General features: G+C 45.3%; 1 protein-coding gene and 1 long non-coding RNA gene across 4 annotated transcripts; both read left to right on the plus strand.

The window, feature by feature from the left end:
* The first annotated feature begins 82 nt into the window (after nt 1-82).
* On the plus strand, nt 83-21,696 carry COMMD7 (COMM domain containing 7). 2 transcript variants are annotated; one of them, XM_081196703.1, is made up of 9 exons: nt 83-310; nt 7,912-7,965; nt 16,247-16,349; nt 18,040-18,096; nt 18,186-18,223; nt 19,339-19,429; nt 19,566-19,615; nt 20,372-20,420; nt 21,179-21,696. In XM_081196703.1, the coding sequence occupies exons 1-9, from the start codon at nt 98-100 to the stop codon at nt 21,253-21,255; spliced, it is 732 nt and encodes a 243-aa protein (XP_081052829.1). In that variant the 5' UTR covers nt 83-97; the 3' UTR covers nt 21,256-21,696. The 2 variants fall into 2 exon arrangements, with proteins under 2 accessions (XP_081052829.1, XP_081052828.1); XM_081196702.1 differs by lacking the exon at nt 83-310 and adding an exon at nt 1,605-1,874.
* LOC308588471 lies at nt 11,318-12,366 on the plus strand. Of its 2 annotated transcripts, none has more exons than XR_014008799.1 (2): nt 11,318-11,684; nt 11,775-12,366. It is a non-coding gene; the product is annotated as an uncharacterized lncRNA (long non-coding RNA). The 2 variants fall into 2 exon arrangements; XR_014008800.1 differs by having other exon boundaries at nt 11,318-11,677.
* Nucleotides 21,697-22,345: the final 649 nt, after the last annotated feature.

A 22,345-nucleotide genomic window follows, 5' to 3' on the forward strand; every position in this document is an offset into this window, starting at 1 on the left:
CATCGTGACCGACTCTAGGGTTGCGGCGCTCATCTCGCTTTACTGGCCGAGGGAGCCGGCGTTTGTCCGCAGACAGCTTCCGGGTCATGTGGCCAGCATGACTAAGCCACTTCTGGCGAACCAGAGCAGCGCACGGAAACGCCGTTTACCTTCCCGCTGGAGCGGTACCTATTTATCTACTTGCACTTTGTGCTTTCAAACTGCTAGATTGGCAGGAGTAGGACAGTGCTTACCCTCAAACTTACAATCTAAAAGGCATGACACAAGTGGAAATGTAGAAGTGGAGGGAAGAGGAAAGAAGGAAGTTCAGGTATGTGCATATGAAGCTGCTGGGGGAGGTGAATAGCAGGATTGTTAACAGGGACTGGGAGTATGGTCATATGGTGTCAAATTTTTGCATGGCCGTCTCCACTGGCTACCAGTCCATAAAAATGCTGCCATTGACCCTTTTAAAGCCCTGAATGACTCTTAAGAGTCCAGGTTGCCTTAAAGTGTGATTTTCTGGGGCACCTCTCCGGTTCTCCCATGTGGTATAGGCAACAGCTACCAGAGAAGGGCTTTTCAGTGGTGCTGGAACCCTCTGGCAACGGGTCTGGCATTGTGGTCCCTTCCCTGCTAATTAAGACCTTCTAAAAAAGTATCCCAGGATTTTCAATCTTAAAACTTCGTAATGGTTTTTAATCTTCCAGGGACCCTTGAGGACATTTTGATGCTGCTGTGAGTTTTGTTGTGCCAACTGAATTTTCTGCTGCATTATAATTTCTGCTGTTCTATCAGTTTTTATAGGGTGATTCTGTAGTGCATGGGTAGGCAAACTAAGGCCTGGGGGCCAGATGCGGCCCAATTGCCTTCTAAATCCAGCCCGCAGATGGCCCGGGAATCCTTGTGTGTGTGTTTTTGTGTTTTTTTATTAAGGGTTTTCTTGTTTTACAGAAGTAAGTGTAATGCCTTGCATGTTTTTACATGAGTAAAATGTGTCCTTTTATTTTAAATGCTTCTCTGGGTTATTTGTGGGGCCTGCCTGGTGTTTTTACATGAGTAGAATGTGTGCTTTCATTTAAAATGCATCTCTGGGTTATTTGTGGGGCATAGGAAATCGTTCATTCCCCCCCCCCCCGAAAAATATAGTCTGGCCCCCCACAAGGTCTGAGGGACACTGGACCGGCCCCCTGCTGAAAATGTCTGCTGAACCCTGTTGTCTTTACTTGTTTTAACTCAATTACTTGGTTTCGAATACTTAAATTGCAAGCCATGTTATTCCAGGGGTGATGCTGGTGCTGTGACTGGAGTTTAAAACGCCTGTGCTCAGAGTCATGCAGGGGGTTGGACTAGATGACCCTCAGGGTCCCTTCTAACTCCACAATTTTGCGATCCTATGAAAAGCGTTTGTTTTTATTTTTTGGTGCTGCTGTTGCTCTGATAACAAGCAACCCCTTTCTCTTAACTAGACGTGGGGCTTTCTCCCCACGATCCCTCCAAGTGACCCTTACCTCGGAAGTAAGCGGCCGGAAGAAAACCCACGGGGCTTGTTTCCGAGTAGACCCGATCCGACGGCGGGGCAGGAGCGCGAGGCCTGTCACCCGCCGCCATCCACACACACCCCCCGAACCCACCAACTCATGCGCGCTTTTCCTCGGCGAAAGATCTCCCGGCCGGGCTTACTCGCGAGTAATAGCGTCCCCGGGGAGCCAAATCGAAAGCGGCTGCGCCGGCAGGGGCGGAGCGCGGCGGGGAGGAGCCGGGCGGCGGAGGCAGCAGCAGCCGAGGAAGGCGAGCGATCCGGGCGCGCAATGGGGCTGCTGAGCTTTGCGCGCGAGCCGGTGCCGGAGACGCTGAGCGCAGACCTGCAGCAGCTCAACCAACTGAGCGCCCAGGTGCGGCTGCCGGCGGAGCGGGGGGCTTGGGAGCGGGGGACACACCTCTTTTCCGAATATTGGGGCGCTGGTTGCCGAAGACCCCCCCCAAAAAAAAAAAACTGGCGCTGGGAGAAGGAGCCCTCCGGCCAGTGGGGCTGGCGCGTCGCCACGGGGAAGGAAGCAGGGCGCACGAGCGCGCGCTACACTCCTGCGCTTCGCTGCGCGTCATCCTAAAGGGCGACTCCCCCCTCCTCCCCCGGAGGAGATCCTCTGGACCAGAGTCCCGGCGCGCCCGGAGGCTCCGTGAAGCTGCGTGAGCAGGATCGGGGCCTCCGGCTTGCTTTTAAAAGCCTCGCTGGTCTTGGAGAGGGTTGGAAGGCTACGAACTCATAGCTCTTTAAAAAGCGTTTTTAAAGATTCACTCAGGGAAGGAACCAAAAAGCCAAACAGTTGCGATCAGCGTTTTAAAAAAATAAATAAAACCCGGGCTCGTTATTGGCATCCGGTCTTCCAAAGAAAAGCCCACGATTATGGTTAGTTTGATATTCTGACTTAATAAACGGCACCTCGCGTTTTATCCGTGTTATTTTAGTTGCCCGTGTAAAGGTAGGGTGTAGTACAGTATTTGCAAGATCGGTGGAAACTGGATTCGAAGGAATAAACTTTAATTTAGCCGTGTGCTGCTGAAAAACTGAATCTTAGTCAGATACCCCATAGCTTCCTTCCTCTGCCAGCCTCGCCACAACCTCCACCTTACGACCATGTCTAAATCACTTCATTCCCCATGAATATTTCATCTCCCTGTTTTTTTAAAAACAAAACACAAATCTACTCTCTGTCTCTTTGCCTAGTCTCAGATAGTTTAGAGTCCAAAATCTTTGGCTGCATCTCTTGCCCTCTCCGGGATGTTGTTGGCGAGTTTTTGTTGTGCTTTTTATTTTTATTTTATTTTTTGCTGCTGTTGGCGTTACCTTTTTTGTATCTTTATTTTGGATCTTGCAGTGATGGTTGTGTATTTTTAAAAATGTTTTGTTTATGGCTACTTGGACGTTGTAGCTACGTATTTCTTTTCCTGTTGTCAGCCGCCTTGAACACAGTTTGAACTGTGGAAAGGCGGCGTACAAATAAAATTAGGGATGCATGTGTATGTCTTGAGACTCTTGACGGATTCAGTTCAGATTTGCTCTTGCCCTTGAATCCTGTTTGCAGGTTTCCCAATCTGGTTGGCCTTGAAAGAGTAGGATGCTGGGATAAATACAGATCTAATAACTTTTGTGTTATTACAGGTATGCCTCTGATTGAGCTGCAACACTGTCTTCTTTTAATTTTGTCTCCTGACACCATATATTCATTATTTCCAAGATTATAAATGATGCACAGGGACTGGATTCAAAGGAATAATTTTTATTTAGCAGTGTGCTGCTGCAAAACTATACAGACAAACTGCTGCGTTCAGCTTCCGTTCCCTGCTGGTCTCACCCAGAATTCCTTCCCCGCATACAACCATTTCTAAATCACTTTAGTTCCTGCTCACGATACATCAGGCTCGCGTTATCCCTCCCTCATTGCACAGCAAGCATATCTGACCAAAGGCACCCAGCGAATTTTATGTGTGCCGCCTCAATAGCTGATGCTCTTAAACGGTTCCTGCTTCTCCCTGGTTCCTGCAAGTCCACTCTGCTGGGGCCACTTTTTATATACCCTCCCCCCAATAACTCTTTATTACTGTTATTATTTTTTAAAAGGTTCTACAAAATTCTGCAAAGTACCGTGTTATCAAAACAGGATCTGGTGGCAACATACGTTGCCCATATACTGTTGAACAAATATAGACATGAAATGAACCCAGAATAAATAAACCACAGGCATGCTGCGATAGCTCACTTCATGGAGCATGAGCCTCTCCATCTCTGGGTCCTGGGTTCGAGCCTCAAGTTGGGCGAAAGATTCCTACCTGTCAGGGGTAGATGATTCTTGTGGTCCCTTCCAACTCTGCAGTTTTATGCGGATGCGTGGAAGGCAGCGACATAATGATTAGACAAGACAAGGTTAATTAAACAACGACCATGTTTTATTGCATTAACCATATTTGTTTGTAGACCAAGCGGGGGTCCTCCTTCCTTACAAATGAAATAAAGTCAAACCAAAAAGGTATGAAATCATCCTTTTTTTTCCTTTAGTGCCTAGGGACTTACTAGTTAGTTTTTCCAGCAGGGTGATATCCCTGTGGCTACCACAAAGGTACCGTATCCTTTTTCCCCCCAAAAAAATTTTTTATTGGTTTTCACAATATTATAAACAAACAAACAAACAAACACACAAGACAAACAAACAAAACAAACATAAATCATAGCCTTATTAAAAATTAGTTATTAACTTTGTTAAGTGACTTCCTTGCTTCCCCTTGGTTGAATTTCATTGCATGTCCTTTTAACGGTTTTCCAAATCCCAATTTTCATGAAATTTAACTTAAACATTAACATCCTTAAATCTTCACCTTATAGAATTAAACATATTGATTCATCACTTAACATAAATAAAATCCTAAGCCTACTAAGTATCTGCAAGCTATTTCCACTTACTTTAACTTAACAAATTTAACTAAATAATCATTAAATTTATTCCATTCTTCCTGATATTCCTCCTCCTTCTGGTCGCGGACTCTTCCAGTCAGGTCGGCTAGCTCCGAAAAATCCACCATCTTCATCTGCCATTCTTCTATTGTTGGTAATTCTTGGGTTTTCCACTTTTTAGCCAACAAAATACGAGCAGCAGTTGTGGCATACAAAAATAATTTAACATCTTTCTTGGGCAATTCCAAACCTGTTATTCCAAGAAGAAAGGCCTCTGGTTTCTTTATAAATGTATATTTCAACATTTTTTTCAACTCATTATAAATCTTTTCCCAAAAGTCTTTCATCTTGGGACAGGTCCACCACATATGATAAAAGGTTCCTTCCTTTTCTTTACATTTCCTACATATATTGTCACAATTATGATATATCTTTGCTAATTTTACAGGAGTCAAATACCATCTATACATCATTTTCATTATATTTTCCTTTAGCAAAGTACATGCGGTGAACTTGACCACTTTCTTCCACAATCTTTCCCAATCCTCAAACATTATATTATGTCCTACATCTCTTGCCCAATCTATCACCACAGATTTAACTTGTTCATCTTTTGCATGCCACTCCAACAATAGCTTTAGCTGGCTGCTAAAATGCTGAGCTAGGCTCCTGGAGAACTCATGAGCTTTCTGTCTCCACTCCAACGTGGTAGCACAATAAAAAGCGCAGCTGTTAGTCATGCCTTTTTCGCATTCCAGGTATCTCCCTCAAGGTCATGCTTCTGTTTTTGGGGTTATCACCTCATCCAAGAATGCGACCTCTTTGCTCTCCTCCATTCCCTGCCTTCTGCTCTCTATGGCTGAACTGTTTCGTTTATTTATTTTGGGGGGGGAGCGCTTGTAGGATTTTATTTTGATTATTTAGTTTGTAAAATGTACGTGCCGCTTGCAAAAAAGAAAAGAAAACCCTCAGAGCAGTTTTCAAAAAAGGCAAAACAATTAACATCATCAATAAGAAAAAATGCTAACTTTGGATTTTTGGTGAGATGAAATAACACGAAACAAAAAACAGATTAAGACTCTCGTCAACTTTCTAAACATCTGGGTTGGCTTGTCTAAACAAGAATGCTTTAAGCAGGCGCTGAAAAGAGTACAGCGAAGGTGCCTGCCTGATAGTTTCCTGCTTGGCAGGGGGTTGGACTCGATGGCCCTTGTGGTCTCTTCCAACTCTATAATTCTATGATTCTATGATATCAAGTGGCAGGGAGTTCCAAAGGCCCTGCCACACTAAACGGGCGAGTTCCTACAAATGAGGAACGGGCTTTATGTAGCACCTGTAACAGCACCTGTTCTAAGTAGCCGAGTGGTCGTACATGCGGAAAGACGATCGTGTAGGTAAACTGTTTGCATTCAGTGCTAGGCCTCCCCAGAGTAGACCGACTGAAATTAATGAACATTGCTAGCGTAGAATCATAGAACTGAAGAATTGAAAGGGACCCTGGAGTCATCTAGTCCAACTCCTTGCGATGCAGGAATCTCAACTTAAGCATCCATGACAGGTGGCCATCTGTCTGTCCATTAATTGTAGCAGGTCTACTCTGAGTAGTCGTTAGTTGGCTGCAACCCATATTCTTATTTTTAAAAATATATTGTTTCTTCATCCTTAACACTCTGCCAGAGCTCTGTAGGCTCCCTGGTGTGCAAACAGGGCTGCTGCCTCTCTCGGGGGGATTTGGAGAATGCCCAGCGCATGCAAACAGAGGATTCGATTGCTCCTGTGTGGAGGTCGATACCTTTTAATTGGGCCAGCTCTCCTTATTTGCAAACTTGCAAAATAAAGATAAATTGGACTCCTGGGTGTCACATTTTCCACAGAGCTAGGTTGCTCCTAAGGCTGTAACATTTAAGTCAATTAATTGAATTGATGCATTAAACACTTTTCAGCTTAAAGGTCCAAACTGGGCAGCTGTTTTTAAAATGGTGAATTGTGCTTCATGTGTTGGTGCTGACCTTTAAAGCCCTAAACGGCCTCGGTCCAGTATACCTGAAGGAGCGTCTCCACCCCCATCGTTCTGCCCGGACGCTGAGGTCCAGCGCCGAGGGTCTTCTGGCGGTTCCCTGATTGCGAGAAGCAAAGCTACAGGGAATCAGGCAGAGGGCCTTCTCGGTAGTGGCACCCGCCCTGTGGAACGCCCTCTGGTCAAATGTCAAAGAGATAAACAACTACCTGGCATTTAGAAGACATCTGAAGGCAGCCCTGTTCCAGGTAGTTTTTAATGTGTGACATTTTGATGTATTTTTAATCTTTGTTGGAAGCCTCCCAGAGTGGCTGGGGAAACCAGATGGGCGGGGTACAAATAATAAATTATTATTATTACTTGCAAATCCACAGGTGATTCTGGCAGTGGTTGCAGAAGAAGCCCACCATTCAGGAACGAGACCCCCTTCTAAGATGGTACCCCCAACTTTGCTCCCTCCAGATGTTTCGGTCTACAACTCCCATCATCCACATCTGGAGAGACCAAGTTGGAGAACCCTGGCTATAGACACACATGCACACACACACAGAAGCCTGGCCAAACATAAACATGCAGTCGTACCCTGGAACTCGGACGTTTTGGCTCCTGAATGCCGCAACCCCGGAAGTGATTGTTCCAGTTTGCGAACGTTCTTTTGGAACCTGAACGTCCCGACGGGGCTTCCGATTGGCTGCAGGAGCTTCCTGCAGCCAATCAGAAGCTGTAATTTGGTTTCCAGACATTTTGGAAGTCGAACCGACTTCCGGAACGGATTCCATTCGACTTCCAAGTTACGACTGTATACATGTTCCTTGCAAAGGGAGGGAGGCAGCTGGCTACACTTGCCCTGGACTTTGGAGGTTTAAGCCAGCTGGAAGGGGCTTGCCCGTAGCTGTCAACTTTTCCCTTTTCTTGCGAGGAATCCTATTCGGAATAAGGGAATTTCCCTTCCCTTAAGAAAAGGGAAATGTTGACAGCTATGGGCTCGCCAGCCTGGGCCTCAGATAAGCTGTGATATGCAAATATATGCAAATATATGCAGAATTAATTAAGCAATTAAAACTCATAACTGTTATTCAAGGTGGGTAAGATTTATTTAATGAGGCCACCAGCCTCTCCTATTCACTTTCACAAGGAGGCTGGTATTAGAGCAATCTTACGTTGAATTGGATTACTGCGTAATTGAGTTCTGTGGCAAGGGAATCAGGACCTTCGTGTTGTGGGGCAAGATGTCTCCCTGTTCTCAGGTCCATCTAACTTGATGGCTCCAAACCACTGCCTTCACACACCCAAGCGGAAGCACCAAGTGCCTTTTAAAAACTATATATACAGAGAGAAGTTTTGAGGATTGTTGCTCTTTTTAAAAAAGCAATAATCTACATTGGACACGGGAAAGAGCAGGAGAGGTGGGCCCAATCCCTGGCAGGTCTTGCGTTGCTGACACCTTCCTTTTGTTTCTCTCCAGCAATTCTCCACTCTCGCGGAAGTGGTTTTCCGATTTCTGCAGGAACCCAAAGAGGTAAGCCGTCCACAGCGATGTCGGCAAGATAGCATCCGAGGGGGTTAGAGGAGGCTATTTTTGCTGTAGTTTTACTCAAGATAAAAAATTCCTTCCAGTAGCACCTTAAAGACCAACTAAGTTAGTTCTTGGTATGAGCTTTCGTGTGCATGCACACTTCTTCAGATACACTGAAACAGAAGTTGCCAGATCCTTCTATATAGTGAGAAGGTGGGGAGGGGTGTTACTCAGAAGGGTGGTGGGAATGGGAGATAGGCAGATAGCTGAGAGAGCCTCTTGACGACTCTTAACGACTGTAATAGGTCTTACAGGAAAAGGCAAGGGGTGAGAAGGTGAGAAATGGTTTAGTCATTTTACTCAAGGGGAGCATCTTAGGAGCAGCAGCAGCAACTTTTAATGCTAATCACAGTAGCATCTTTGCATGAGATAAAACGAAAGGCCAGGCGCCCTGCCACAAGTCTGCAAGTTCTTTGCAAAGTGTAGATTGTTCTCATTTTTTAATAATAATAATAACAACAACAATAGTGTCATGAAAGTGATTATTATCTCAATCTGAAGGACACGATGGGGTGTATATTCTGTAAGGGCGCATTCCAAGCAATAGCAGAGCGTGACATATTGGCAGAGGAGCATGTGTGTGTTTAAACATGAGATCCTGTATCATATTATTATTATTATTATTATTATTATTATTATTATTATTATTATTATTATTATTATATTTATACCCTGCCCATCTGGCTGGGTTTTCCCATCCACTCTGGGCAGCTCCCAACAGAATATTAAAAACACGATAAAACATCAAACATTAACAACTTCCCGATTTTTTAGGGCTGCCTTCAGATGTCTTCTAAAAGTCAGATAGCTGTTTATTTCCTTGACATCTGATGGGAGGGCGTTCCACAAGGCGGGCGCCACTACCGAGAAGGTCCTACCCCTAAACAAATGCTGTCAGCCACATTAATAATAATAATAAAATAATAATAATAATAATAATTAATACTGCCCTTCATCTGAGGATCACAGGGCAGACTTTCCCCCTTTGCTGACCTCTAGCAATCACACTTTTCTATCGCCAACCCATTCTCATCCCTGCCTTTGGGGCCCTGGGGTTTGGAACAATTTTATTGGACTGTTTGAAAAGAAAGAAAGAAACACTGTGAGTCTTGACTGTTTCCTCCTCACCAGATCTTCTCCAAAGTTAGCCATACCGAACTCTGTGGGGCTTCCTTCCAGGTGAGGGAGAAACAGGTTCTAAAGTCAAGACTTATTAAAACGAGGCCTTCCTTAATTTACGACTTGCGCCAGGATCTCGCCCCTTCTTTGTGCCTCTTCCTTTAATGACTGCTCAGCTTTCCCTACCGAAACAAGTCATAAATTCTGCCCAAACTTGGGCAGACAACTTGGAAACCACCAGATGTTTAGCTCAAATTATGCCCTGCTTTCTCAAAGCAATTGCTATAAAATGAGGGGGGCTCCTGTCTCTAAACAGGACGGAGATATCGGCTAAAATAAAAAATAACAAAGGTATTGTATTATATTATTATATTATAATTATGTTATAATTATGTTATCTTAAGGCAATTGTCAGACAGCAGAGGACTATGTCATTCAACACAACTCAGACTCCCCAGTTTGTTTCTTAAGGCCACTCCCCCCCCCCCCGCTGTTTACAAGTTGGGAACTTTTCCTTGAACATCTGATTCTCAGTTCCGTCAGAGACTAAGGTAACTTCTAAGCTCTGAACAGGAAATATTCAAAATCAAAAGCTAGCCAAAGGTACACATGAATAAAAGTAATAAGGTATTGTGTTCCCAATTAAACAAGAATTCTCTCCCTCTCTCCCATTTTATTTATTTATTAACATTCTTATATTACATCGGTAAACATTGTCATATTACATTACAGGACTTAGTGTAATATAATTTCCAACATCTATACAAAAATTATATACAAATTTTATATACCTAGAAAGAAAATGAAACAAAGAGAAAGAAAGAACAAAGAAAAAAACAAGAAAAATTTCCCACCAAAAAAATCATATACATACCAACACACCAGACTTTCCCATTGTATATTCCTTTTTTACAAATGAATGTACTCTTATTATTGTATATTTCTTTACATATTATCTAATACATTCCTTTATCAATATGTGCTCTTAGTCTTATTTCTCAACTCAGTCTCACTCCAACGTCAGTCAAATGCTAGCATAGATAGCGAACCTTTACTGTATTTTTGAACGTATGTTTTATATCTATCCCACTTTCCCATAAATTTTTGTTTTGAATTGCCTCTCAGGGTATTTGTTAACTGCGCCATTTCAGCAAATTCTTGTCGCTTGTAATGCCGGTCCATTATTGTCGGGGCTCCTTGTTCCTTCCACCCCTTTGCCACCAAAGTCCGAGCTGCAAGAATTCTTTGCCGCGCCAGCACAGGCTCAAATGGGTCACAGAGACTATTCTTCCTTTTTCTTGGTTTTCATGATGTACGGATCTGCTCCTTCTGCACAGCGTCCCAGAACTCAGAAATCAAGTCCAAAAGAAATCAAGTCCACAGTGTGGGTGCGGTTCTGTTTTTCAGCCTTAGGATGCAACCCGGGGCAAAGTTCCCTCCTGGCCTAGCTCAGTCGCTAGAGCATGAGATTCTTAATTTTAGGATTGTGGGTTCGAGTTCCATGGTGGGCAAAAAGATTCCTGCATTTCAGGGGGTTGGACTAAATGACCCTTCGTGGCATAGCTGTCAACTGTCCCTTATTTGGTGGGAAACTCCCTTATCCCAGCACCGTGTCCCACTGCTGTCCCTTATTGATGATGTCCCTTAAATTTCCCGGGGTTCATGCTCGCCTGGCTTGGGGGGGAAGCAGCGGCTCGGGGTCCTCTGCCTCGAGAGAGCGCGTGCACGAGCTGCCGCGTCTCCGTCACTCCCTTTTCCCCCTCAGGTGCAGCGTGAGGAGACAGGTGGCGGTGGGCGGGCAGGCAGCCCCTCTCTTGCGAGACTTCCACTGCGCTGCCAGGGGAAGCCGGAGGCGGCAGTGGCGGCTGAGGAGGTGGCCTGAGTGAGGAGGAAGAGGAGGGGATGGGGAGGGACACAGAAGGGCGGCGCTTCAGTGGCTGTGCCACAACCGCCACATGCCAGGCTCGCGGGCGGCGGGCGCGAGAGTCTCTCTCCCTCCCTCCCTCTCTCTCAGGCGAGGAAGGGCCGATGGAACTCCTCGCTCCAGGACGACGGCAGCCCCGACGTGCTGCTTAGCATCCCCTCCAACCAGTGCAGCATCTTAATGTAGTGATTTCCCCCTCTGCACCCCTTTCATAACTCTATTTTTAGAAACCATTTGTCCATCCATGTGGGAAAATGATTGCTTGTACATGAGAGCATGAGCAAAGTTCTTATTGTTGCAGGGTGATTTCATAGCTAGAAGCATCCTTGGAGCATGAACAGCGCGTGAACAGCTCGTGCTGTCTCAAATGATTGGTCAACTAGCATGGCCTGATCGCTCGCATGGTCTAGTGCGAATGTCCTTATCTGCTGGCTAGAACAAATTGCTTGGCTTGTATTTTGTATCTTTCTGATTTCACACAATAAAAGCTGTGCTGCATTAGCCCTAGAAGCAGCCATATTAGCCCTAGGAGCAGCCATATTTCGGAACCTATCTTGGTGTGAGACTGATTTTTCTTTGGATGCCGAGCAGCAACTCGACAATTGGTGCCCCGTGTGACGTTGTTTTTCACGTTGTTTTTCATTATTCAGCACTCACCAACACGTTGTTCATCCACGTAGTGGATCCCTGGTGAGTGCTCCCGTGTGAGGCCTTCGGACTTCACGTTGTTTTTCATTATTCAGCACTCACCAACACGTCGTTCATCCACGTAGTGGATCCCTGGTGAGTGCTCCCGTGTGACTGCCTTCGGACTTCACGTTGTTTTTCATTATTCAGCACTCACCAACACGTCGTTCATCCACGTAGTGGATCCCTGGTGAGTGCTCCCGTGTGATTTCTTTCGGACTTCATGCTGTTTTACAACGTTCAGCTCTCACCTCGCCCCGCAAGGGCTGCAGACGCGTCGTTCATCCACGTAGTGGATCCCTGGTGAGAGCTCCCGTGTGAATGTGATTCTGGACTACGTTACGGACTTATCAGCACTTATCTCCGCCCGGACAGGGCAAAAAGGCGCCTCCCTCATCCTCCTAAGGATCCCTCGGTAAGTGCTCCCTGCTCTTTTTGCAACTCTTGCAATCATGGGAAAGTCTCTCTCTGCACCACAGAAAAATTTTTTTAAAGACCTTAAATTCCTTTTGGCCAGTAACAACCTTGCTGTTCGGAAAGCTGACCTTAAGTCCCTTATAAAAGCCCTGGACACTCACTGTCCCTGGTTCCCCCAGGACGGAAATTGGGAGTTAGACGATTGGAAAAAAATTGGACACTTCTTTCAAAATCATCCTCAGATTGATGTCAAGGTTTTGCATGCCTGGTGTAACGTCTACAAAGCTATGTCGTGCTTAACTCCTTCAAACATTCTTCTGGCTGCTGCAACAGCTTCTTCGCCCGCCCTCCCGGCTCCTGCTTTGCCTGCCTCAAACCTACCTCCTAAACCGCCGGACATTTCCCCTTCGGCTCCTCCTGTCGTCACTCCCCTGCATTCTTCACATTCAGCACCCCCCGCTCTTCCACCTCCTCCGCCCAAGGCATCTGGCACCGATCCTACCATTCCTCTTCAAAGATCTCTCAGTGCTGCCGCTCCGTTGCTGCCTTTTGACTCTGATACTCCAAATCTCTTTCCTGTGATTGCTCCTGCACCCCCAGCCCCCGTCATGCTGACCCAAACTGATGTTCTCGATGGGCTGACGGGAGGAGGCAATTTTCTTCCTATTGCCCAACAGTTGGCCCTTGATCCTATGTATTGGGCAGCCACCACAGCCTCAGCCCAAGAGGCTTTGGCCTCTGTCCCTGATGACAAGAATGAGCGCGATGGCCTATTGGGGAGCGTTAGACAGGACCTTGCAGAGCCCTATGGACAATTTGTTGATCGCTTGTATAATACCTTCAAGCGGCAAGTTCAGGACCTGGCAGCACAAGACCTGACTGTACGCCAGCTTGCGTTCACTAATGTAAATGAGAACCATAAGCAAGCACTGTGCCCTTTGATGACAACATCAAATATAGCCATTGCTGATATCCTTACAGCCTGCCAGTCAGTGGGCACTGAGATGCACAAAGCTCATCTGCTAGCCACGGCCTTGTCCTCCGCCGTGTCCCAAAATCCTGCAAAGGCTACAACCTGTTGGATTGACAGTGGCTAAAGAAAAAATCCAGCGGACTTTACCCATTACGTACCTGGGACACAAGCTGACAGCATCTGCAGCCATTCCAGTTACGCCTCAACTACAGTTTCCTGGTCATCTTAAACTGGTGGATTTACAACAAATTCTTGGACAGCTGAATTGGATAAAGAGTTATTTGGACCTGCCCACCTCCACTTTGTCTCCACTATTTTCTGCCCTTAAAGGACATAAGGATCCAGCAGACAAGATCACAGTCATTTCTTTTGATGCAGTCAACCCTAGAGGCCTGCATCCTCTGGCAATCTGGCAAATGGATGTCACCCACACGCCTTCTTTGGCTCCATTTTCTAAGGTACATCTCACTGTGGACACTGCCTCTGTGTCACCACGTTTCATTGGGCTTGGATTTTTGACTCAGCAGTACAAGGAGCAATACATCAGACTTATTTACAGCAAATGGGCTCCTGTATCTGCAGAAATGGTTGTGTGACTTCTTCTGGATTGTGGTTTTTACATGCCAATAATCGAGCCACGAAATACCACGCAGGTTGCTCGGAAACAGCCATTGGACTAATTTACCATTCTCATCCTTATTGGCATCACTTGGATTTTACCCCCCATATTTTTTTTTTCTTTTTTCTCCTCCCTCAGGAGTCCTGCCTTATGATGTGTTCCCCTGAGCATGTACAGAGGGCTGTCTTGGAACTATTGTGGACTCTTGGCAAGGGAGGGGTGAGGGAATTTTAGTGTGTTCCAGTTGTTTCACTTTTGTGCTTTGGCATGGTTCCCGGACAGAAAGCAAGTTGCAATATGGTTCTTTAACATGGCCTGCGAATACAATGGGCTCTGTTCTCGACCTTGTTGCAATCTTTTTAGTTACAGCAAGTGGAATATGCTTCGCTAGTGCCTTTTAGCTGCTGAGAAAAATGATTTTAAAAAGCTTCTCAAAGCTTTGAACCTTTTTTTTGGTGATGGTATTCTAGCATTCCAGTAAATGCTTCATATAAGATTAGCAATAATATGAAGGATAATCGTATAAGTTCACCCCCTGTTATTATTTTTATCGCTTGTAAAAATAGTGCCTTATTGTTTTCGTTTTAATCATAATAGCAAAAAAAAAAAATTTAGGTCATTATCCATATTGTAATTGGACCTATGAGTATGTTAATGGATCTTCTTATTTTTTAATATTACCACTATGAGTGATAGGCCGAAAGTCTCAATTAATAATGTCACAACCTACATGACTTATGAACAACAGGCTGCGTGTAGAGATTTTTATGTTTGGTTCAACTGGATGAGAAAGAGCAGTAAATCTACATGTTTGCTTCAATCTGATTTATGGTTTTACTCTGTGGCACAAAAGCCTACAAAGAAATCACCTTTGCCTTTTCTGGAACCTACACTCTAGGAATACTGATACCCCTGATAGATAAGCTCCCAGAGGTTCGTTTGCGTAACAGAAGGGAAGTATAATCACCTATTTCTCATTATACAGGAACAGCCATCTCTAGATCCCTTTCTCCCTCTTTAGGTGTAGGGATGAATTACCGTGATTTGCATAAACTGGCAAACTGGATTGAAGCCTTGTTTAATTCTACTATCTTGGCTTTAAAAATGATTAACACAGAAATGTCAGAAATAAGAGAAGTTGTTTTATAAATTTTTTATGCTTTAAATGTAATCTTTGCCTTTAAAGGTGGAATTTATGTCTTAATTCATTCTCATTGTTGTATGTATATAACTGATCAATCGACCAATATCTCTGCTACTATTGATTATATGGAACAAATGATAGCTCATAATCCTTTGAATCCACCTGAAGGTTTTGATCCATGGGAGTGGTTGTCTTCTTGGTTGCCTAATGGATTATGGTTAAGAAAAATATTGATTGTAATTGCATGTATTGCTGGCTTCATTATGGTGTGTTGTTGCATTCAATGCATACCCTCTTTGATTTCCCAATGCACTGCATGGTGGTACCGACCACGGCCCACCACAGGGGTTACAAGAGGAATTTATGTTGCAAAGTGTAGACGCTTAGGCAATGAAGTGTACGATTTGGACTAATGGTCCCTCTTTTCCTCTAATAATATAAACAAGAAAAGGGGACATGTGGGAAAATGATTGCTTGTACATGAGAGCATGAGCAAAGTTCTTATTGTTGCAGGGTGATTTCATAGCTAGAAGCATCCTTGGAGCATGAACAGCGCGTGAACAGCTCGTGCTGTCTCAAATGATTGGTCAACTAGCATGGCCTGATCGCTCGCATGGTCTAGTGCGAATGTCCTTATCTGCTGGCTAGAACAAATTGCTTGGCTTGTATTTTGTATCTTTCTGATTTCACACAATAAAAGCTGTGCTGCATTAGCCCTAGAAGCAGCCATATTAGCCCTAGGAGCAGCCATATTTCGGAACCTATCTTGGTGTGAGACTGATTTTTCTTTGGATGCCGAGCTGCAACTCGACACATCCATAGTTCAAATTTTTACTACAAGTTTTCTGTCAATCCTACCAATGTATGTAACTCTTTACAATAGCTTTTCAAATAAATTATAAACTCTCCCTATTCTTCATTGAAAAGAGGTCCTCTTCCTGCTTTCTAATTCTGCCTGTAAGCTTTGCCATCTTGACGTCGTTCATCAGTTTTGTCTGCCCCTCTTCTTTGGTGGGAGTTGTAGACCCTTAGGATCATCTAGTCCAATCCCCTGCAAAACACAGTCAGTCACAGCCAAAGCAGCCTGGCTCCATCAGTGCCGGATTTCTGTATAAGCGAAGCAAAATCCCTTATTTTGGCTGCTGGTCCCTTATTTTCAAATCTGTAAGTTGACAGCTATGCTCCGTGGTCCCTTCAAACTCTACAGTTTTATGATTCAAAGTCCCCGTGAACTCAGTGGAACTGACTTTGGAGTCAGGCAGGCATAAGATTGCACCAGAAACTCGCATCCGTGTGCAGCTCTGAGGTGAGATCACACTGTCTTCTCTTCTCCTCTTACAGGTCGAAAGGTTCCTAGCTCAGCTCTCTGAATTTGCCACCAGCAATAAACTCAGCCCGGGCCCTTTGAAGAACATTGTTAAAAGCCTCCTGTTGGTGCCGAATGGTGAGTGGCGACTTGGGGGTCCCTGGCAGTGTGTGGGCACCTGCCATAGACCAGGGGAATCGAGAGAGGTGCTTCTCCCCTCTTTCGTGATGGGACCCCTCACAAGGGGGGCAGCTGCTCAGTGAAGTACAGTGGTACCTCGGGTTACAGACGCTTCAGGTTACAGACTCCATTAATCCAGAAATAGTACCTCGGGTTCAGAACTTTGCTTCAGGATGAGAACAGAAATCGCATGGCAGCAGTGGGAGGCCCCATTAGCTAAAGTGGTGCTTCAGGTTAAGAATGGACTTCTGGACCAAATTAAGTACTTAACCCGAGGTAAGGTAAACGTAAAGGGACCCCTGACCATTAGGTCCAGTCATGACCGACTCTGAGGTTGCGGCGCTTATCTCGCTTTATTGGCCGAGGGAGCCGGCGTGCAGCTTCCGGGTCATGTGGCCAGCATGATTAAGCCGCTTCTGGCGAACCAGAGCAGCGCACGGAAACGCCGTTTACCTTCCCACTGGAGTGGTACCTATTTATCTACTTGTACTTTGACGTGCTTTCGAACTGCTAGGTTGGCAGGAGCAGGGACCGAGCAACGGGAGCTCACCCCGTCGCGGGAATTCGAACCACGACCTTCTGATCGGCAAGTCCTAGGCTCTGTGGTTTAACCCACAGCACCACCCACGTCGTACCACTGTAGTAGTAGTAGTAGTAGTAGTAGTAGTAGTAGTAGTAATAATAATAATAATAATAATAATAATAATAATAATAATAATAATAATAATTTTTTATTTATACCCTGCCCTCCCCAGCCAGAGCCGGGCTCAGGGCAGCTAACACCAATAAAATTACAATTTAAAAAACACAAAAAAACAATTTAAAATACAGGTTAAAATGCAATTTAAAATGCAGCCTCATTTTAAAAGTAGCCCATAGATCAAATCCATAAGGGGAGGGAAACATAAGGGTCAGACTGAGTCCAAACCAAAGGCCAGGCGGAACAGCTCTGTCTTGCAGGCTCTGCGGAAAGATGTCAAGTCCCGCAGGGCCCTGGTCTCTTGGGACAGAGCGTTCCACCATGTCGGGGCCAGTACTGAAAAGGCCCTGGCCCTAGTTGAGACCAATCTAACCACCTTGCGACTTGGGACCTCCAAAGTGTTGTCATTTTTGGATCTTGAGGTCCTCCGCAGGGCATACCGGGAGAGGCGGTCCCGTAGGAGAGCCAGGGTGCAGGATCAAGCCAAAGGCCCATGGAGTCCTGCGTTCCGTTCTCATGGTTGCCAGCCAGATACCCACAGGAAGACCCCAACCTAAGCAGAACAGCAGCACTTTTGGTTCACAGCTAGGACAGATGCATCACAACCAAGTAGCCACTTGTCCCCACGGATTTGTCGAAACTCCTTTTAAAGCCATCCACGCTGGTGAACATCTTGTGGCAGTGAGTTCCAAAGTTAAAACTGTGCGAAAAAGTATCTCCTTATGTCCAGCCGGAATCTTCCAGCGTTCCGTTCTGGCGACTGTAACCCTGGTTTTAAGGAGCCATTTGGCATGTAGCTCATATACCTGAGTTTCTAACGCTGCTTGGGTTTCTTATTCCCGCGCTTAACTCCATACAGTAGCAATGTTGTCTAACCAGACCTCTCTCTCTCTCTCTCTCTCCCCTTTCCCCCCTCCGTCTCTCTGTTTTATGCCTTGTTTATCTCAGGTGCCCTAAAGAGAGGTCTGTTGGCAGAGCAGGTTAGAGCAGATCTTATCACGCTGGGTAGGTCTCTTTGAAATGCCTCCGGCGATTCTGGAAGGTGGACGGTGGCTGCCGGCCTCCCATTTAACCGTGTTGAATTTCTCCCGCAGGGCTGAGCGAGGAGAAGGCCAGCTATTTCGAAGAGCAGGTACTATGAGCATTCCTTTCGCTACTGAAATTTTAATTCTCTGGGGCGCAAAAGGTGCTTTTCTTCTGGGCTTCCTGTTCTCTGAACTAATTGCACGAATCAAATGAGATCCCGTGAAAATCCCTGAAACGAGAAGTAATCGACTAGATAGATTATCTCATGGAAATAAACTAAAGAATAAGAAAAATCAAAAAGCTTAAGGAAAAGATTAGAAAAATTCTAATTTCTTCCTGATGTTTAGTGGAAATCTCCTTTCTTATACCCAGAAGCCCTGGGTTCAAGTGCTACCCTCCAGAGCTTGCTTCCTTAAAATATTTAGATCTTGTTCCCTAGCACAACAACTGTCATTCTTGGATTATGTATTGCCAGTTCCAGATTTACATATAAATCTATAGCTTAGGGCCCCACTCTCTTGGGGGCCCCAAAAATTTTTAAAGGGGGGAAAAACTGGGTGTACATTTCCAAAATATAAGATAAAAAACAAATAAAACAAAACCTACATACATCAACAGTGTTTTGTGTTGTGTAGGCTCCTATGATGTAAGTCATGGGCCCCGCCTGCTAGCCTGCTCCCTAAAACATCACTGGTTTGCTCATTCCTATTTACAGTGGTACCTTGGTTCTTAAACTTAATCCGTTCTGGAAGTCTGTTCCAAAACCAAAACATTCCAAAACCAAGGCGTGCTTTCCCATAGAAAGTAATGCAAAACGCAATAAATCCGTTCCAGACTTTTAAAAACAAGCCTAAAACAGCAATTTAATTTCACTGTTAATATCCTTCTTAATTGTGTTTCAGTTTGACATTTACTTTGATAAAATACGTATTTTGTCATGTGCAAATGGTTTTCGATATCTATTAGGGCCATAAATTACCATATAGCATATATTCAACACAAAAAACAGTGGCAGTTTGTTGTTGACAAAGGACAGCTGGACATAGAAAGGGCCCCATTACCTTCAGGAACTGAGGGCCTCATCAAACCTAAATCCGGCCCTGCGTCTTGCGTATGAAACATCTGGAAGCCAGGCTTTTGCGAAGGTGGTCTTGGGTGGAATGGGGACTCCGGACACACGTGCAGGTTTTTGTTTCATTTTGCTTTCTGCAATCTTTCCAGTGGAAGGAGAAATCGCCCACCCTCTCCCGCCTGGCTGTGGGCCAGACCCTGATGGTGAACCAGCTCGTAGACATGGAGTGGAAATTTGGAGGTGAGCGGAGTTGGAAGGGACCCCAAGAGTCATCTAATCTAACCCCCTATGGCCCCAGGTGCCTCCACCCCACGGAAGCTCCGCCTTCCAGCTTCCCCTGGGCACCCACATTGATTTTCTTTGTTCTCTCTGGCAGTTACAGCAGGAAGCAGCGAACTGGAGAAAGCCGGAAGCATCTTCCTGCAGGTGGGTATCCTGTCATGCAAGAAGCGATGCAGTTTTTGAAAGATCCCATCAGGTAGAGCCAGGGGCAAAAAATAGGGTGTTGGCACAGGCGCTGCGAAAAGGCCGCCCTGTATCCCGCAGACGCTCGTGCCTGAAGAATTCAGCGTCCCAGGAAACTCTGCTTTTGTTTTGGTTTCCAAAAACCAAGTTTCTAGTATGGCAGCAGAGAGAGTCTTGAAAGTGTTTGAGCAGTGCGGTCTGGGGAGGTAGGCAGAGGGCTGAGAGGGCATCCCAGTGGTACGGGACTTCAGCATCTTTGGTCCTCCCCCTGGCTAGCAGAAGCAGCAAAACTGTGAGTTGGTGCAACAGATTTGCCTTGGAGGTGTGCCTTATACAGGTGGGAAAATTAGCCCTCCAGCTATTTTGGACTACGGTTCCCATCAGCCCCAGCCAACGTGGGATTCAGTGCTCATTTTGGGTAGGGTGATAGGTGCAGATTTCTTCCCCTTCAGAAATCTCCATCCTTTCCTGTGGGTCACAGCCCGGTGTGGATTGCCTTTGTCTCCCTGTCCAGAAGTATCCATGCACACACCCCAATTCCTGACTCCTCAGCCGCTCCATCTACCGCCCTGCAAAAACATTAACGGTGGAAGAATCTCAGGGTTTTCTCTTTGCAGGAAAAAAGCACAGCTTTTTTACATTTCTCGCCTTCTCACTTTGATGCAACTTCCTTCCTCCTTTTTTTTTTAAAAAAAAAAACCTGATTTTTATTTCCAGCTGAAATTGGTGGTTAGGAAAGGAAACAAAGTGGAGCCTCTGTACATGGGTGAGTGAGCCATTATTTTGTCCTGGGGGGCGTTCTGCAAAGAGAGGGAGGCGGTTGAAGCCCCAGGAAGGCTGAAATTGCATCTCCTGAAAAAGACATTGCAAGGGCATGTATTTTGGGATGGGAGGGGGCCGGGGGAGCTGCTTCTTTCCACTAACTCTAAGGTCAGAGTTTTGTCCCTCGACTTGAGTGCATTCAGTGGTATCCAATTTAATATTATTATTATTATTATTATTATTATTATTATTATTATTATTATTATTATTATTATTAATATCCCTCCTTTTCCCCAGACTGGGACTCAGAGCAGCTTGCACAAATTAAAACAACACAGATAAAATGTAAAAAGCTTAAAAAGGTAGCAATGATAATCGTTTAAAAAGCATTATTATTATTATGATATTTAAATTTAAATTTTGGAAGCTGCAGCTGTAAAAAGAAAACTGCTCAGCTAGTCAAGCTCCAGTGTGCGGGCTGGAGACGGACAGACACTTATATCATTTTGCCTCTTAACGTGCCTTTTCTCTGAACTTACTAAAAGTCCTAAATGCTGCAGCCCAGCCAGATGGGTGAGGTATAAATAATAAAATCGCCGTTGTTATTACTAATCTTTCTTCTGTCCCCTTGATAATTTTGGTTGCCCTTTTCCGAGCAACAGTTAACTTGCCAAAGGGAAAACAAAAGTGCTTTTCTTGTTTTGTGAGTCCCGAATCATTTCTGTTTTTCTTTATTCTCTCTCTGCCTGCCCGCGGAACCAGAGCTGACGCTGCCACAGTTTTACAGCTTCCTTCACGAGATGGAGAGGATGAAAACCAGCCTGGAATGCCTTAGCTGAGTTTCCTGTGGGGCATCGAGAGTGAAAGCTGAACGTCCACCAACCGAGGCCCCTGGACCAGATCCTCCAAGCACCATTTTCCCCATTGAGAAGTTTGGGGTCAAAGAAGCACCCCGCTTTTAAAGTCTGGCTCACTTGGGCCTCTAAGAGCCATTAAGGGACAGAAGGGGTGGGAAATGTTTTGTAAAACCTGCAAAAGTCTGATTTTTTTTCTCTCTCTAGCTGCATAAAAGGCTTGTTCAGGGAGCAGATAATGCTCCTTGAAAGTGGCTCGAGGAAGCAAAAATAAAATGGGGGGGGGGATAACTTTTTGCTCTCCTTGAGAGGAAGAGGTGGCAGCTATAAAATCTCCTTTAAAATCTATAAAAAAGGTGTAATTTACAACATCGGTTTGCATAACCCACTGAGGAAGACAATAACACAGTAAAATTCAAAACAGTAGCAGTTCATTGCACAGTTATCCAAAAACCATCCTTGGAGGTTTTTAAGCCGAAGTTGGGTGGCCTGGATGCTTTAGCTGAGATTCCTACATTGTGGGGGGTGGACTAGATGACTCTAAGGGTCCCTTCCAACTCTTGATGATTCTAGAACCCAGTTTGGTTTAATTAACTTGGCAAAACTGATGAACCGGGTTTCGAAGTCTGATAGTCATTTACACCTCCAGCACACACACACTCACGCCCGCCACCTCCTTGCCTCTTTGTGCCCCCCTGGGCAATCCACACACACACCCCACCGGGGGGTGCCAACGCCTATTTCAGAACCACTTTCCCTGATTGGAAGTACGAATTCACCATTCGCTATAGCCTTGCCCAATGGGATGCAGGTGGCGCTGTGGTCTAAACCACTGAACCTCTTGGGCTTGCCGATCAGAAGGTCGGCGGTTTGAATCCCGGCAACCGAGTGAGCTCCCGTTGATCCGTCACAGCTCCTGCCAACCTAGCAGTTCGAAAGCATGCCAGTGCAAGTAGATAAATAGGTGGCAGGAAGATAAACGATGTTTCCTTTCGCCCTGGCTTCCATCACGATGTCCCATTGCGCCAGAAGCAGTTTAGTCCTGCTGGCCACATGACCTGGAAAGCTGTCTGTG

The sequence above is a fragment of the Podarcis bocagei genome (genome assembly GCF_964188305.1).
Source record: "Podarcis bocagei genome assembly, chromosome: 5".
Taxonomy (NCBI): Eukaryota; Metazoa; Chordata; class Lepidosauria; order Squamata; family Lacertidae; genus Podarcis; species Podarcis bocagei.

Coding starts and splice junctions, on each gene's coding strand:
- COMMD7 (XM_081196702.1), top strand. CDS start 1,620: ATGCGCGCTTTTCCTCGGCGAAAGATCTCCCGGCCGGGCTTACTCGCG. Junction 1,875..7,911: donor TCAACCAACTGAGCGCCCAG/GTGCGGCTGCCG, acceptor GTTTCTCTCCAG/CAATTCTCCACTCTCGCGGA. Junction 19,616..20,371: donor CCGGAAGCATCTTCCTGCAG/GTGGGTATCCTG, acceptor TTTTATTTCCAG/CTGAAATTGGTGGTTAGGAA.